The 17,197-nt window shown below is 48.4% G+C and overlaps 1 protein-coding gene across 2 annotated transcripts in view; it reads left to right on the plus strand.

Annotated features, from left to right (window-relative positions):
* Nucleotides 1-16,990, plus strand: part of ADGRE5 (adhesion G protein-coupled receptor E5) — a 64,126-nt gene extending 47,136 nt beyond the window's left edge. For both annotated transcript variants that reach the window (XM_053294792.1, XM_053294793.1), the window contains 13 exons: nt 313-359; nt 1,731-1,814; nt 3,078-3,246; nt 3,698-3,811; nt 5,775-5,998; nt 6,811-6,984; nt 10,081-10,272; nt 11,207-11,427; nt 11,800-11,866; nt 13,348-13,439; nt 14,092-14,260; nt 14,462-14,569; nt 15,143-16,990. In XM_053294792.1, coding sequence (XP_053150767.1) covers nt 313-359; nt 1,731-1,814; nt 3,078-3,246; nt 3,698-3,811; nt 5,775-5,998; nt 6,811-6,984; nt 10,081-10,272; nt 11,207-11,427; nt 11,800-11,866; nt 13,348-13,439; nt 14,092-14,260; nt 14,462-14,569; nt 15,143-15,175 — 1,694 coding nt within the window. In that variant the 3' untranslated portion in view covers nt 15,176-16,990. The remainder of the gene's footprint in view (nt 1-312; nt 360-1,730; nt 1,815-3,077; nt 3,247-3,697; nt 3,812-5,774; nt 5,999-6,810; nt 6,985-10,080; nt 10,273-11,206; nt 11,428-11,799; nt 11,867-13,347; nt 13,440-14,091; nt 14,261-14,461; nt 14,570-15,142) is intronic.
* The last annotated feature ends 207 nt before the right edge of the window (nt 16,991-17,197 follow it).

The raw sequence follows: 17,197 nt of genomic DNA on the forward strand, positions 1-17,197 counted from the left end.
ACACACACACACACGAGCCACCAGGCAGCAACAGCCACTGGAGCACCTCTATGCTGGCCTGAATAGGAACTGTTACTCCTCAACCTGCTAAAAATGAGAGAGCCGTCAGCAGGGATCATAATAAATAATGAATAATTATCAGCCTGTCTCCCCTATTTAACAAGATTCCCCCTAACTCTTACCTTGGATATGTTTTCCAGAGGACCTTAAAAAGGAGCTCTCACTCCTTAAAAAACAAGCAGAACATAGAGAAGTTTAATGGAAGGGATGGGAATCAGCAGCTTGTGATAACCTGTCTGTTTCTGCCCCCAGAATTCGACTGTCCAATGCCTTTGAGCAATGACTGTTCAGATGGACAGGTGAGTCCAAACACAGAACTTCGGGAGTCAAGACCAAACTTGGAATTGGGTGTTACACCCAAGGAAGGTTTGGGGTTTTGTTTTAAGTTCGACTCCGAAGCAGTCCAAAACCAACATTCTGCATCAAAGGAAACGAAATTATATTACCTGTATATGCATTTTGCAAGTGGTAAAGATGTCCATACTGCTTGTTTGGCATAATTTACACGAGTCCTTGAAAGTGACAAAGTGCTCTTCATGACACTGAAGCCCCATTCTCTAGCCGTGGGCATCCGGAGTGGGGAGCAAGGGGAGGCATTTGCCCTCCGAGGCAGCTCCCTTGAATTCAGTGGCGCTTACTCCCAGGTGAGGGGGCATGGGCTTGCAGCTTCTGCCCGCCCACCCCCAAAGCAAATGTCCTGCAGGAGGTGCCCATGCCCCTAGCTCAGGGCTGCTCCATGTCAGCCCATCTGTGACTCCGCTGGCCTACAGTTCCCATCATCGCCAATCACCATGGCCAGTAGCCACCAGGGATGTTGGGAATGGTAGGCCCAAAACAGCTCAAGGGCTGCAGTTGGACACCCCTGTCTTGGCTGCTGGAAACCATCTCCAGCACTGGCTCCAAAGAGTCTTTCTAGGCATTACCCTTATATTTACTCAAACATAGCTTTGTGCCCATAAGGACCAGAAGCTTGGTTTTTTTACAATAAATAAAGTCATCCAATATTCTCAAGACCCGAAATCCAGTACAATCTCTGCATTTGTGCTGGGCAGTTGTAGAAGAAATGCAACCCTGGTTATTTTGTCCTTTGAGAGAATCCTTCGTCAAGAACAGAGGGGATTCTAGAGCTTTTCAGACCAGAAAAGTCTGGAATTTTTGTCTTTGAAATTTCCCATTGAAAGATACTTTTCTCTCCACAGTGCAAGAATCCATCAGTCTATCCACAGACTTTCTGTCTCTGCTAAAGTGCTTCCGTTAATCCCTAGATTGTGTAGCAACAGCATCAAATCTCTACCAAGTTTGCTTTTCATATCAAAATGCCTGTTAGCCGGCAATGAGAATGTTTATATTATTGTGGGGGCAAAAGCTGAAGATGGTTTGAATATAATGATTAAATACGTCGGAAGAAAACAATGGTTCTCGTTTCATATTCCGCTGTCTTAAATAGGTCTTGAGTGCGTAGGAACTGTGTGCGGAATGACAGCGATGAGTTGTTTTTGTTTCAAATTCTGTTTCCTTCCTCTCCTCTTGCATTTGTGACTCAGTTGCTCAACCCATGTCACTCACCCTTCATGCTTAGGCTTGGACAGGTACAGCTCTCTTAAGCTCCTCTTCTCATCCTTGCCCCCTCCATCTCCACCCCATGGAGTTTTGGGGGGATTGTTTTGCAGGTACAAAACTGCAACTATACAACACAGTTGAGAAGTTTCTGTAATTCGTTGGTGCAGAAACGACAAGATTCAAAGGATCTGACGGTATGTTTAAAGTTAATTTCTGCTCTGCCTCCCCCCCCACACAAACACACATACCCACTAACACTTCTCCACACACACTAACACACACTGTTATGAGGATCGGGATATGTAATGTACGTGGGGGTTAAAAGGGCGTTGAGGTCAAAAATATGACTTGGGGAGAGGGGCCAGTAGGTGGCGCTGTCTTGCCAAGTTTTTCCTCCTCACCTAAGACCGAGGGTCCCTTCATGCATTTTACCTTGGAAGAGCATTCGTTTTCTATACAGGTAGATATTTCAAGGAGCCCCATGTGTGTGAACAAGGTGGGTGTGTGCTGATCATGTAACCTGTGCAACCGTCCTAAGACCACTTTCACAAGTGACAAACTAATGTTTGCATTCCTGCTTTTAAAGCGAATGATCAGCATGGACTGGAAGGTTTATCTGATTTTCAGATGACACTTTTCTACTTTCTATGCCACATGAAAGATATTTGCAAAAGAAGCATCCCAGACTAAAAGCTTGAGTAAACAACCTCAGAAATGGTTGCCATCTTAGGAAATGTTTAATAGGCGATAATATGACTAATAATACTAAATTCTGTATAATAATAATAATAGTGGCTCACAAACTGCACAGCGAAATGGAGCCCCACCTGCGCCACTGGGTGAGTGTAGACCCTGCTGATGGTGTTGCAGCACAAGGCTCTTCCGCTCCATTCAAAGTCCCACAAATGCAATTGCGTGACATGACGCCCGTTGAAAATGATGGGTGTTGCATTTTGCAGCTGTGTTTGTGCCACTTTAAGTCAGAGCAGAACAGTCCTGTTCTGCAAGACAGTGTCAGTGCGGTTTACACACACGCATTCCTACCGTATGTGCGGCCAGATACGAGAGCAGGGAGCCCTGGGAGTCAGAAATCCCGTGTGGCTAATCCTTTCCCTTCTGACACTTCTATTGGACCAGAACCAGCCTGGCAGTCAGCTTGAGTGCAGTGCATTGCAAGACACTCCCAACTCCCAGCCGATGGGCATCCATGCACAAATTCCTAGACTGCTGCTCCTATGTCTCATGTGCTGAAGAAGCACAACACCCCATTGAAATCCACACTTTCTGTGCTCATGTGCATTAGTCTCTGCTCTCAGGAGCACTGATTGCAGTGGATCATCCAGGATTCTGATTTCTGACATGGGCCTCCTGGCTCCCACTGTGTGTACCTGAGGGCATGGACCATGTGCTGTGTAGGGCTTCCCCTTGAGCATCCATGATAGTATCTTCAATCTTAGGATCTGCTGGATCTGCTGGATCAACTGGTGGGGCTAGTGGAGAAGGGGAACACCACACAAAGGCACCGGATGGCCACTATGCTGATGGAAATGGTAGAAGTCTGGCTCAGAGGTGTTGCATTCACCTTACCCGAGGGGCCCATGAGCGCCAGGTCCAGTCAGGGCACAGGTAAGTGTGGGGAGTGAAATCTGAGACTTCTCTGTGATTCCCCTCCTCTCTGCATTCTCTGCTCGTGTGCGTTAGTCTCTGCTCTCAGGAGTACTGCTTGCAGTGGATCAGCCAGGCTTTTGGTTTCTGATGTGGGCCTCCTGGCTCCCACTGTGTGTACCTGAGGGCTTCTTCAGTCTTAGAATCTGCTGGGTCAACTAGTGGGGAGCACAACGCAAACAAGGCACCGCATGGTCACCATGCTGATGGAAGCGGTAGAGACCTGCCTCTAACTACCGCCTGCCCTTCCCAGGTCCATCCCACCTCATACAGGATCTCTCCTATGCTGGGAGAGAATCCAGGTGTAGGGGGTGGTATTCTGTGCAACGTGATATTTGTTCCATTGTCCTGGCCCCCTCAAGGGCCCACTTCTGATGTCAGCTTTGGCCTCCTTTTCATTTATTTATTCCAGAACTGGCCATGGAGGTCAGGGCAGCTGGAAACCACGACCAGAGCTCAGTCAAACTGTTGCAGGATAAGGCACAGATGGAGCTAAACTGGAAAGCAGCCAGCGGAGAAGGGGAAGGTAAAAAGGCCCACTTGCCCAGCCAAGGGTGCGATAGTATTGATGCAGCTGTGGCCGCAGCACCATGCCAGGGAAGGCTGGGAAGAGGGGCAGAGCTTCAGGGCCAGGTGTGGGCAGCTGCTTTAAGTGTGGGAAGGGATGTGTGTCAGGGAATGCTTGGAAGCAACTCTCTCTGAAGGCAGTTGGTCTCCTGGGTGGGCACTGGGAGAAGCTGGGATACTTGGAAGGAGTTGCTTAGGAAAAAGATGGGAGCAAAAGGACAGGTTAGAGCAGTGGTTTCCAACCAGGGTTGCTTCAGATGTTGCTGAATGACAACTCCACCACTGCTCTTACCTGTCCTTTTGCTCCTGTCTTTTCCCTATCTGCATATGGAATCCCCACTGCCCAATCACCACGATGCTTCTACCACACATGGGATTAGCCACAGGTACACCTTAGATGATGGGGATTGCCACTACCTTAATAGTAGAGATACGCAAGTGATTTTTTTCCATGTTACTGCTCCATTAGCTTTTGCTACTAAAGGCCCAGCTCATTTAGTTATTGGCTGACATGTTCCCCAGCATTAGCAGAGCAGAAGAGGAGCTGCGTTCTCGCCAGGGGCAGTCCTCGAGCTCAGTCCAGACTAGAGTACCCATCACTGCCAGAAATATGTCCATGAGGGCTGCATGTGAAAAGTACTTTTGGAGGGCAGGGAAATAGCGACAACCACTCCCCCCACCAACGCGTGTTCAGCTGCTTGGCAACACTGTGTGCTGATTTCCGAGAAAGCTGATGTATTTGCCATACATCAAAGCCTCTTGTGAGAACGCAGCTCCTCTTCCGCCCTGCTAGTGCTGAGGAACATGTCAGCCATTGGCTTCTTGTATCCATTTTTGCTGCCCCCACTTGTTTTGTTTCCTTGCCAACAGCAGTCCTTGACTGCTGACTCCCTGCACTACCATCTTGTTCTCCAGCAAGGCCCAGGATGTTGTGCAAGTTTGGGGCATATTATAAAGCCCCAAACAACTTTATGGGGAAAGGTGGTGGCGGCTCCCACTGGAGACTACCATTTTGTTTTCTCACAATGCCGCAGAACAAAGGGCAGAAGTGGGGAAACAAAATGACAGTGCCTAGAGGTCGATACAGAGAGGAGTGCTACTGCAGCCAGGAATGGTAGCTGCCCCCACCCTCTCCAGTGTGCCCCAAATGGTGAAAATGAATACATTTGTGATTCATTCAGAACTCTTCCCATTTGTTTCATAACTAATGAAAATTGAACTTGATGGCTCCCATTCAGTTTGAATGTTTATTCCTTCTGAAATGTCATCATTGGCCATGACAGCGAATGGACCTCCATTCTCAGAAGCAGTGGCTGACATCCCGCTGCCAAAACTGCACTAGCAAACATGTGGCTGCAGGGCAGGGGTGTTATGCTAGCTGGTTCCACTAAGTCTGATTAGTGTGGCGCTAGTACAGCAGTGCACCTGCAGAAACCGTGGCACATGTCCTGCTGTGAAGCTGCTTCCGCAGTCCATGTACATTGCAGGGAATGATGCAAAGCTACCTGCTGTCCTTGTGGTGTAGGAGTAATGCTTGTGCAAGCGGACCAGGAGCACTTAGGAATGGAGCAAGTGTGAGCATCTTGGTTCCCTGCACCAGTGCAGCGCTAGTCCGAATGTCAGGCAGTGTACTGGGCAGTGGGGGCAAGCGACCGAGGAGAGCTGTCCCCTTCGTGGCCGACTGGTGTGCTTCCAGAGACACCTGACTGGCCACTGCCCGTACCAGGACGCTGGACTCCATACCCCCGTGGTCTGATCCAGAAGGGCAGTTCTTCTGTTCATGGGGTGCCCCAGAGGACGCTGCTTCGGCATGAGTCTGTCTCTTAGTGCTCCATCATCATAGCAGCAGCTTCTGAGCCCCCAGTTCAGAGGGAGCCCAAGCCTCTCCCCCCTGGCCTGAGCATCTGCTTCTGTATTTTCAGCATTCAGACTGGCTGGCCTACTCTCCTATCGGAACTTAGGGCCCATCCTGTCGGAAGCTCCTGTTGAAGGGGACCAGTGGAAGGAAATCACAAAGGCCTCGCCGTGGACACGTTACCCCGGCAAACACGACTACGAGATACTGTCCAGGGTGGCAGCTGCCTTTGTAGGCCACAAGAAGACCCAGTCCTTGAATGTCGATTTAGTCTTCAGTCACCCAGAACCAGTGAGTCCAATGAGTATCTCGTTCTCCGCTTCCTCTTTGCCCTTCCTGACTAAATAGTCAGTCCTCTGTGTGCCATTTCCCTTCTCCAGTGCTGCTCTTTTACCTGGGAAAGTGGACGCGCTTGAGAAGGAGGGGTGTCCTTCTTGGTCCCGTTCTGGTTGGCCCACTCCCAAGACTGACCCACTTGACCTGATCTTTGTTGTCATTTGTGATTGTTTAGCAAAGCACCAAGAGGAAGCTGCCCACTTCAGTTATGAAGTCGTGCAGAGCCCGATTGTTGCAGTTAGTCAAGAACAAGCATGGAGATTGTAGTGCAGTTGTATAAAATAAATAGGATTTATTCGGTTAAGTACCTTTGAGATAGGAAAGACCTGTCCTAACAATGAGCTACATAGTGACTAGCAGGGGAGAGAGAGAGATGCCCTCATCTGCTCTCCAAGGAGAAAGGAAGTAGAACTGACTCACTACAGGAAATACCTGAGGAGTCAAGGCAGGGGTCATAGAGCAGAGGCAAAGCAGGGACAGGTAAGGGGACCTTCACTTACTACCTCTACTCCCAATGCCTCTAGTGGTCATTAGGATAATTGGTGCGAAAGGCCCATGCACTGTAACTCCATCTCCAAATTTTTTGACATCTTCTCTGTCCATGTTAGAATGCAGTATGCTCTGGATATCTGTATTTCCTGCTATTCTATGGCCACAAACACAGTGCCCACCCTTAGCCCTTGTGCCACTAAGCATGAATCCTGCTCCCTCTCCTACCTTTACGTCCCTCCTCACCTTCAACACAAACCTTCCCCACCCGCTTCTAGGAGTGGAAGCCTGGCCAGCGATTGCTTTGTGCCTTCTGGAATCCTGTCAATGGCAGTGGGAGCTGGTCTACAGAAGGCTGCAGAGTCCTAGAATCCAACACCACCAGAACACACTGCCAATGCACACACCTGACCAGCTTTGCTGTGCTTATGGCCTTTTACCAACTGGAGGAGGTGAGTCCAACAGAGCAAATCATGGGAGGTTTGATCTTTCTTCTGCTTCTTTTGTTTTTGGAAGTTTTCATCTCATATGCTGATTGGAGGGGAAAGGAGAAGCCATGGCTATGGTTTAAGGACCTGAATAAGCATGATACAAAGTACCAGAAGCACTGTTCCCTCAAAGGCGTGTGCACATATGTATGCGCTCACAAGTTTTTGGATGTCCACTCAGTTCATTTTAGATCCCTCTCAGATTGAATCAGGAAGGCCCCTTTCTGAATGCCTGTCTGTACACATTGCCTTGTTACTGCCGCCTAAAACAAACCTCATTCTGCCCAGAGATGAAAAAAATTAGAAAGACCACTGACCAGAAGTGCATGCATGACTGAGTTGTGCATCTGCCCTTTGTATTTCTGGTGTGCCATCTGAGGAGGAAAATTGCCCATCCATCACAATAGGATGGATGTGCTTTATGAGCATGGTGGCTGTGCATTTCTCCATAGGGAGCCGCATGGCTTCTTTATTTTAGGATGTCACGTTTAAGTGTGAAAAAGGATGTGTGAGAGCCACTTGTATCTCCACGTCCAACACTGAAGTGTAGCATCTGAAGCCAGAACTCACTGTGCAGGAGATGTGTGACTTTCCTCTTTAGATGTTCCACCCGGAGCACACCCAGTCAGTGCCGGATTTAGGCACAAGCTAAGGAAGCTACAAATTAGGGCCTCACATTATGAGAGGCCTCTGAATACCAAAATATGACTAGATTTCTACATAAAGCATTTTCATTTAAATAGATTTCTAATGCCAGTATGCTAATTGCAAGATAACTGTTTTTGTTAGATTATTAGTTTTTCATTGCAATCTGCTAAGTAAAAATAAAGCTTTACTGTTTCTATTTTCATAGCCCTTTCTGTTAGGAGAAAAAAATATTTTTGTAACGCTACGAGGCCTTTGATGCTCGGCATGGCTTAGGGCCTCAGCATGTCATATTCTGGCCCTGCACACAGTGGGTGCACAAGGCCAAGAGTGGATCTCTAAACAGAGTCATGTCAGCATCTGGCCTGGCCAAATACCTGTTGACAGGTGGTCCCCCATTGACCGGAGGTGCTACTGCCCCCTGTGTTTAGCCTTGTGCACATGCTCAGAGGGACACACAAGACAGCAAGCAGTGGGGGGCCTGGCATGGTGGGAGGAGCAGCCTTTCTGAATGTCTCCCTCGGCCAGCACAGTGGGAAATGTCTCCCCACTGTTGTCCCCATTGCCGTCCCCATTGCCCACTTGCTCTCCTGCTGGCCCGGCAGTCTGCGCACTTGCTTGGGGCCTAGCCCACACTGGTGGGGGCAGCTGAGTGCAGAAGGACAGCCCGGCAGCAAAGGACCAAGGTGGCAACTGGGTGTGGAGAATGAGGAGGACCTGGGGCCAAATTACATATTAGGCTAAACATGTCATTAATGCTAGCATCCTTGGATTCTTCTTCCTAAATAGAAGCTCTGGGGACCCAATCCAGATCAGGACTATGGTGGAGGGAGGAGGCTTTAACCCTTTCCCCCCATCATGGCCCCTGTCTGGACTGGGCCTCTCCATGGTTGCTATTAGCTCTGGGATGAACGTTCTCACTGGATCCAGTGGGAGCTTTCATCTTGGGTGAAATAGCAGCTGTGTGCAGGAGGGTCCAATTTGGATTGGGACCATGAGAGGGGCAAGGGGTTAAAGTTCCCCTCTCCCACATACCATGGTCCCAAACTGGATCAGGGTCCCCATTGCTGCTCTAATGACGTGCTTAACATAGGCTGGGTTCACACAATCGCAATCTTAGTTAAAAAGTTAATCAGGATTAGTGAGCCCTATGGAACTGAGTAGTCACCTAATGGCACCGTGAGGAGGTAACTTGCCCAGGGAGCAAGAGGTTGCCTGTTCGAATACCTGCTGGTATATTCCCCAGACTATGGGAAACACCTATATCGGGCAGTGCCGGTATAGGAAGATGCTGAAAGGTGTCATCTCATTCTTTGCGGGAAGAGGCAATGGTAAACCCCTCCTGTATTCTATGAAAGAAAACCACAGGGCTCTGTGGTTGCCAGGAGTCAATACGGACTCGCTGGCACAACATGGAGCTGAGTGCTTGAACCCAGAATTTCCAGGCAATCCTAATCAAACTGTTCCAGTTAACCAGCATTTAGCCAGGATAGATAATCAGGATTGAATTCTGGTTAGTTATCCTGGTTTAATGCTGGTTAATTAGAGTGGAGTTCAAAATCAAGACGTACTGTTCAACTTTTTAACCAGGTGCTTGTGACTGTGTGATCCCAGCCATAATGTAACGTGTAGTTGGATCCTTGGAGGAGGCAGCTCTCTTGCAGCTGGCTCTTGCTCAGTTCACTTGACTGACTAGCAAAGGATGTGGCCTGTGTGTAGTGGGGAGGGGCCCACACATACTCTGGTGCTCAAGGGTCCATTTTTTAATGGTACTTTACCCTCTGGGGAGAAAGCACTCAGGCAAATAAGAACCCAGGCAAGGAGTTAGGGCTTGATAAAAAAGTATGTAGCTAAGCCTCTTGTTCTGGGAAATCTAGCCCTGGTGTTTTGTGAAGAGGTCACTTAAACTGGAGCAGGCTGCCCGATGAACAGGAGATGATGATGATGATGATGATGATGATGATGATTAATTCGATTTCTATACCGCCCTTCCAAAAATGGCTCAGGGTGGTTTTCAAAGAGAAATAAAACAAATAAGATGGCTCCCTGTCCCCAAAGGGCTCACATTATAAAAATAAACATAAGACACACACCAGCAACAGTCACTGATGCTCCATCATCTCCAAAATATAGACAGGACTGGGATTTTCTATTAAACCCCACTTAACTCCTGCTTCCCAGTCCACCTCCCATCAAAGTTTCCAGGGACAGAGCCTACCTCAAAGAAGTGTTGATGCTGAGATGTTGAGAAATGGAATTGCAGTTCACCACCTTTGCTGCTCTTAGTTATTTGAGCCAAATCGTTCTCGGCAAGAAAATTCTCTCCTGGTCGATTTGCCAGCTGGCTGGACATGGCCACGTTTCTGCTGGGACGTGGCTTGTCTTGTGCTACCGTAACCATTTGCCACTGTGCAGGACAAGTGCCTGGATGTCATCACCAAGGTTGGGCTGGTTGTGTCTCTGATCTGCCTGTTCCTGTCTATCCTCACCTTCCTGTTTTGCCGCACCATCCGAGGCCTCCGCACCACCATCCACCTCCACCTCTGCCTGGCGCTCTTTGCTGCCTATGTCATCTTCTTGATGGGCGCTGGGCACCCTGAGAACAAGGTAACTGGCAGGGCTGGGTTACCAGTGCGCACTCGAGCAGGAGGCCTTCCAAGAAAGACAGCTGAGCTAGAGGAGGCGTGGAAGCCCAGGGTCCCCCTGTTAGCCTTCCTGTAAGGGGCTGGGGCCCCAGCCTCTGTGTGAGGCATCAAGGCCTCTTGCCTTGGTCAACCAGCAAGACTGAAGGCCCCGCTTCCTTCCCTTTTGCCTCTTCAGCTGCAAACTCCCACCGCAAAGGACCAAGCACAGTTTCCTGCAGGGCTATCAGCCAGGGCTGCACTCAGGCCTAGCAGATCCAGCACTGCAAGGACCTGTGCGTGCTCCTTTAGGGTGGGAGTTTGCTGCTGAACAGACAAGATTGAAGGAAATTGTGGCTGCTACTGTTTGGGGAGAGGCAGAAGTGAAACATTAAGCTCTGGACCTTGCTATGATGCAAAGAGGACAGGAAGCCCAAGTTCCTTGCAGTTCCTATACCCCCGCCTCCATCTCCATCTCTGGCATCACCTCCAGAGGGGAGGATGTGTGGGGACAGCTTGTACATACATCTTCCTGCTGAGGAGAAGTGAAAGCAAGAGGGGAGCATGGAGAGACAGAAAGCTCCCTCTTTCTTTTGCATGGTTTTAATGTCTAAAGCTGCTAACAGTTGTGGGTTGGACTTTGAAGCCTCTTATCAAAAGCAGCAGCTTTTGCTGGAAAGTTTGCTTTGCTATGTTGGACTGTGACATATATTTCCTTAGAGGCAGGTGAAGGGTTGCTTGATAGCAGATCTCAGATATAGACCACCTTCTTGCTTTCCGAAGTAGAGAGTCAGGCTGCAACGGCTTAAGAGCTTGTCCGAGGTGGCAGGGCTCTGTCCCCACCAGAAGCAGACCCATGTGCAAAGGTCTTCAGCAAGCGGCCCCTTCACCATCTCCCCTGGGTTCTGTTTCCCTTGTAGACCGCATGTGCTACAGTAGCTGCCCTGCTGCACTACTGTTTCCTGTCCGTCTTCTGCTGGATGCTGCTGGAGGGGGTGGAGCTCTACCTGATGGTGGTCCAGGTCTTCAAAACCCACTGCCTGAAGCACTGGCACATCTTCCTTGTGGGATATGGACTTCCAGCCGTCGTGGTGGGCATCTCAGCTGCTGCCAACCACAAGGGCTATGGCACTGAAATACAGTGAGTACTGGGATTTGGGGGTGCCTCCCTCTGGGCTAGAGGACACTCTAGATCCAGGATAAAAATGTGTGCAGCTCTGCAGTGTGTCCGTTTGTGCCATTAAGTGCTCTACAGAGGGCAAGGCTAAATATGCGCCTGAAAGGGAGGGTTCAGCAGGGAGGCATAGAAGCATGTACCTGTCACCCTAGAGCACGAAGTGGTGGCTGGCACAGCTTCTGTACGTGCAGCTGCGATTCCTGCATGACTGGCAGTGTGGTCTCAGCCCTTTTGAGCTCCCATGTGAAGGTGGGGGCAGCAGACTTTTCTTATGTGAAAGGGAGGAAGTATAAGGACTGGCCCTGCCGGAGACTTACCCTTTGCCTTTTTCTGCAGCTGCTGGCTCTCACTGGAGGATGGGTTCTTATGGAGCTTCTTGGCACCTGTCTGCCTCATCATCATGGTAGTAATTTCCTCATTTGTTTGTTTATTTATTGTTAAATGTATATACCGCCTTTCATTAAAAACAATCCCAAGGTGGTTTACAAGAGTTGTTTTTTTAAAAAAAACATACAATACATGCATACGCTCCCTCAAGAGATGCAAATGAAGGACTGAAATCCCAAATAGGAGATTGCACAGCAGTGCCAGATCATCACTGGTCAAAAAGGTGTCGTAAAAAGGCCCAGTCAGAAGTCTTGAGTTAAAAGCTCGGTCCATAAAAGACCTGATGAGAAGGGTTGCATCATCCAGCAAGAACCATCCTTTAATATGATGCCACCCATCACTCTCCCCCTGGATTTACTGTGCCTTCAATACCCAAATCCAATTTTTGTGTGAGCATCCACTGTTTGGAAAGCTTATTCTTGGTGGCTGATACAATATACAGGGCTAAATCAGCAAAAGTAGCCATGTGGCACTGCAGGAAGGCTGGAACTTTACCGCACGCCTAGCCTCATTCCGCATTGCAGCAGCAGCAGCAGCAGCAGCAGCAGCAGCAGCAGCAGCAGGGGAGGGGGTGGTGAATGCCATTTTCGCTTCTCTCCCCACTGCACAACCCTCACAGACACATTCCTGGCAGCAAAAATAGCGTCCACAGCGTGGGGTGAGAAGCAAAGAACGTGCCCTACTCCCTCCCCACTGCCACTGTGATGGGGCACAAGGCTGGACGTACTGTAAAGCTCCAGCCTTTCTGCCGTGCCGGAGGGCTGTTGCTGTAGATGTGGCCTTGCATATCATGGCAGCCATTCATCTTTAGATCCATCCATTTCTCTCTATCCGTATCTGTTTCCCTTTGCGGGATATTTCCTATCCTTCGCTTTCCCTTTGGCGGCATCAGCCATCACCTTATTCCAAGCCAACACCTCCCTAGAGGAGCCTTCTCTAAGCAGTGGGCCTCTGTGTGGGTCTGGTGCTCAGCTCACCCAAAAGCAGCACGGCCCTATCTCTGGCTCCTCCACCCAGTTTCCAGAATCATTGCTTTCTGAGCCCAAATGCCCACAGTCCCTCTCTTCACCATGTCCTCATTCAGTATCAAAGTGCATTGCAGGGAGCACTGGGCTTTTTGTCTGCCTTCGTGTTGCTTTGTGGCAAATAGAACTCCTCCAAGCAGCTCTACGTCATTTCAGCCAGACGAGTAGCCTAGCTGGAACCTAGGGAGCAGTCTGTTGAGCTCCACATGGACTGGCAGCAGCTCTCCAGGGTTTCAGACCAGAGTCTTTTCCAGCCCTGCCTGGAGATGTTGGGGATTGAACTTGGGAGCTTTGGCATGCAAGGTGTGTGCTCTATCGGCACGCCACCTATGAGCTTTTCTTACTGATACTGTCAGAAGACTCAAGGATCTTTTCTGTTGCATGTACATATTTGGAAGGCAGGAAAAACTGAAGTAGCCCTAAAGCCAAGTTTTAGCCTTGCTAATGCCCATTTTCTGTCTCTTCTACCCAGGTCAATGCTGTTGTCTTTGTAATTACTGTCTGGAGGCTTACTGAGAAGTTTGCAGACATCAATCCCGATATCAGTGAATTGAAAAAACTGAGGTAAGCAGCAATGAAGAAAGGGACTCTCTGGAGTCCAAGAGGTCAGGAGGTGGTAGCTTTGGCAAAAGATGACAGTAGTTCTTCCATGTAGCAGCAGGACGACTATGAGAACCAGTTTCTTAACCTGATTGGTGAGGAGGATGTGATGTTTTCAAAGGCCAGCCTGACTATTCAGGCTCATCTATTCAGGTTCGTCTGCAGTTGCCACCAGCTCATCTGGTGGCTACTTGGGGATGGGCCTTCTCCATTGCTGCCCCAAGGCTTTGGAATACGCTTCCTGCTGAAATAAGAACCTCCCCATCGCTTACAACTTTTAAAAAGGCAGTCAAGACGCATTTGTTCACCCAGGCTTTTAATTAGATACTGTCTTAATTGTTTTTAATAGTTTTAATGTTTTAAATTTTAATTGTTGAACTGTTTTAATCTTTTTATTGGCTGTTTTTATTGTTTTGTTGTAAACCGCCCAGAGAACTTGCATTTTGGGCAGTATAAAAATGTGTTAAAAAAAAAAAAAATCTTGGAGAAGAGCACTACATTGCTGATGTAGCAGGTCTTCTCTAATTCCCACTCTGGGGATAGCCCCACTGTCCCCTCCAAGGGTACAGAGAATCCTGGTAGCCAACATAATTTATGTCCCACCCTTTCCCTGCAGGGTGCTCACAGTGACAGCCATTGCCCAGCTGTGTATTCTGGGTACCACATGGATCTTTGGCCTGTTTCAGTTCAATTCTCGGACCCTTTTCGTGTCTTACATCTTCACCATCCTCAACACCCTGCAGGGGATCTTCATCTTCCTCCTACACTGCCTGCTGAAAAACCAGGTACCTGCAGCAAAGGGAAGGGGAGGAGCAGGGCAAGAGGGGAAACCATCTCTCTGTTTGGCATGTTTAGCCCAGAGCATGAGATGCAAAAGGCAATGCCTGTAAGCATCTGGCTGTGGAGTGTTTCTGTGAAGAAATGTGCAGCCACCTGCAAATTCTATATAAAACAAGCAGTTAATTTGAACTTTGTGCTGTGTCCAGGTGCGTGATGACTATTACCGCCTGTTCTGCCAGGGCAGACGTGACAAGATCCAGAGTAGTGACAAGTATTCAGAGTTCAGCTCCACAACAGGTTCCAACACATTACGGGTAAGTAGTGGAAAGTGTGTTCCCCTCCCTCCACAGTCTCCATGTTGGGGCTTCTGCACAGGTCGTTGTTCTCCCCCATCGAACCTGTCTCCCCACCTGGCCAAGGGCTGTTTTGTTGCTTTTGTTCTGCAGCCACCCCCTATCATCACAACCCCACACACTTACCCTGGCTTGCTTTAATGCTGCAGTTGCTATGAAGGGAGGAAGCTTGTATTGTCCCTAATACAACTACTGGCCAACAGGTTCCATAAGCCTAATGGTGACAGAAGGCATTGGGGTGCCACTGCTGCAGATGTGGAAGCAGCACTATCTGTGTCCACAGTGGCAGCATCCTGATGCCTTCCATCACTGTTAGGCTTGTGGATCATAATGGTCACTGATGAGATCTGTACAAAAAGAAGTAACATCTGCTGGGAAGGATTTACAAACCAACCAGCTGGAACTGCTAGCTCTTTGCTATAATGGAGTAATGAAGTCTAAGGTGGGGGGGGGCACGCACGAGTTACATGTCCCATTCAGGTAGAATTATGAGCTCCTCGAGTACTTAAGTTGCACCCTTTCTCCCTTCTACAGGCAAACAAGTCCTTGCATGAATCTGGAATATAGCAACCCTTTGCTGAAGCCAGTTCTAAGACAGCTGCTTTGCACATGACACACTTCCCATCGATCTGGAAGTCTTTCCTCTGGACAAGCTACCCACTGATACGGGCTTACTGCAGCAAGGACAATAGAACGGCTTCAGGATTGCCAGCAGCCTGTGTAGGGACCCACACAGCAAGCTCAAGCATTGGACCAATGGTTTTAAGCTGGCTTATCACCTGGCTTATGTCTTGGCAGGAGGGGACCCCTTTCTCTCTCATGTTGATACATGCAAAAGCTCTCGAGAGATGGAATAATCCGGTGTGGTTTTTTCAAGGGTACTTGCACACATGCCACTTTCAAATAGACCCTCACCATGGACCCTGTCTGGCTCTAGATGAGTGTATACTGCCCTGTTCATCAGAAGTTGCCAGTGGAGTAACATCTAGAATCTGAACTTTGCACACGTGGTACATATAATCAGTGAAGCTAGGTGGAATCCCACTTTCCATGTCCTCTACTGCACCACAGAGCAGGATAGCACAGCTGTGAATTATTTGAGCTCAGCTAAATTAGTGCTAAGCACATAGTTCAGCCTTTAAACTTGAACAGCCGCCACAGAGGAGTCTGGATCAAGATTGGAACACTGTGTTGCCAACAAAAAGGCCACTCTTGTTCCTGAAATTCTTTTAGCCCCATAGATGCAATCAAGAACTTCCCTCCTGGGAGCATTTCCAGCAGGAACTTGGCACAAGGGGGGAAAGTTAACTTCCTCTCCATGTGCAGTTGGCCTGATCAGGTCTGTGGCACCATGACTGCTATAAGCTTAAAAGGAGGAAGAAACTACAATTAACATAACATGCAGTTTGCTCCTCAGCTACAGCAAAAGGCATTTGGAGAACTATATTTTCAAAGTGTGCTTGCACTTGCTCCAAGCAGATCGAGATATTCAGTGCAGCAGCAGCAGCTAATCTAATTCCTTCTCAGGAAAGCCTGCCCAGGAGCTGGAAATAGCCTGACACCTTTTAGCATCTGCAGCGTACAGGCAAACCTTCTGCTATTTGATTATACATGCTTTGAGTGCCCAGATTCTCACTAGGGATCCCTGCCACTGATGCAGCTCCATGTTCCTTCTTCTTAACCAGGAGAGCTGCACATTATATGCCTTGGAATGTGCAGCACATATGAAGGAATAGCAGGAGGCACAGAAAGCAGCAGCAGTGTTGGAAGGCAGCTATTCAACAAACTCATATTGGCAGCTGAAATTAGAATGTCATTGTTTCCTGTTTAGACTAATTTATTTAAGGCGGTTTCCAGTTTTGCCAAATTCCTCCCACTCTTGCCAGAGAGCTTGGCTATGTACACTGTATTCCAGGTGCACTTTACTTCTAACATTCTGGCACTAGCTAGCCTCATGAAAGTAGCCCACACATAATGAAGAAGAAGAAAAATCTGTACTCACAGTGGCAGTTTTAAATACTGAGAGGAGTAGTTTAATTTTATGTTCCAAAATCCATTTGGCCCTAAACTCCAGAGTCTTCTACCCACAAGTCATACTTGACCTTTAAAACATACATCAGCCGAACCCTAGGTTTGGCAGCATTAAGATCACAGATTTCAAGATGTGGTGTCAAGATTTCTACTGTTGTATAATTATCTCAGTACTACCTAGTTATCAAAGATATTTGCTCCAAGAGTGCTTTTAGGTAAACAGACATGCAGTTTTTCCAAGCATCTTTGCACAAATTAGCTTTTTACTTCCCTAGCTCCCCACCCCCTTATTTGAAGCACTTCTATCTCAACCACTTTTTTCTCTTAACATGATTAAAAGGCATTTTGTGATTCTGTGTTTTTAAAGAGATGGTATATGTAACTTGGGGACAGAGGTAAAGAAGAGGGGCATGTAATGCTATGAGAAAGGACTCTGGGCCAGCCACTGGCAAAGTACAGGGAGGTCGCTCAAAACCCCACTATCCTGGACTTCCAAAGAAAACAAGAGGAAGCAGCCCCCATTGCTTCTATTTAATCTGTGGGTTTTTTTAAAAAAAG

This window comes from Hemicordylus capensis, chromosome 2 (genome assembly GCF_027244095.1).
Source record: "Hemicordylus capensis ecotype Gifberg chromosome 2, rHemCap1.1.pri, whole genome shotgun sequence".
Taxonomy (NCBI): Eukaryota; Metazoa; Chordata; class Lepidosauria; order Squamata; family Cordylidae; genus Hemicordylus; species Hemicordylus capensis.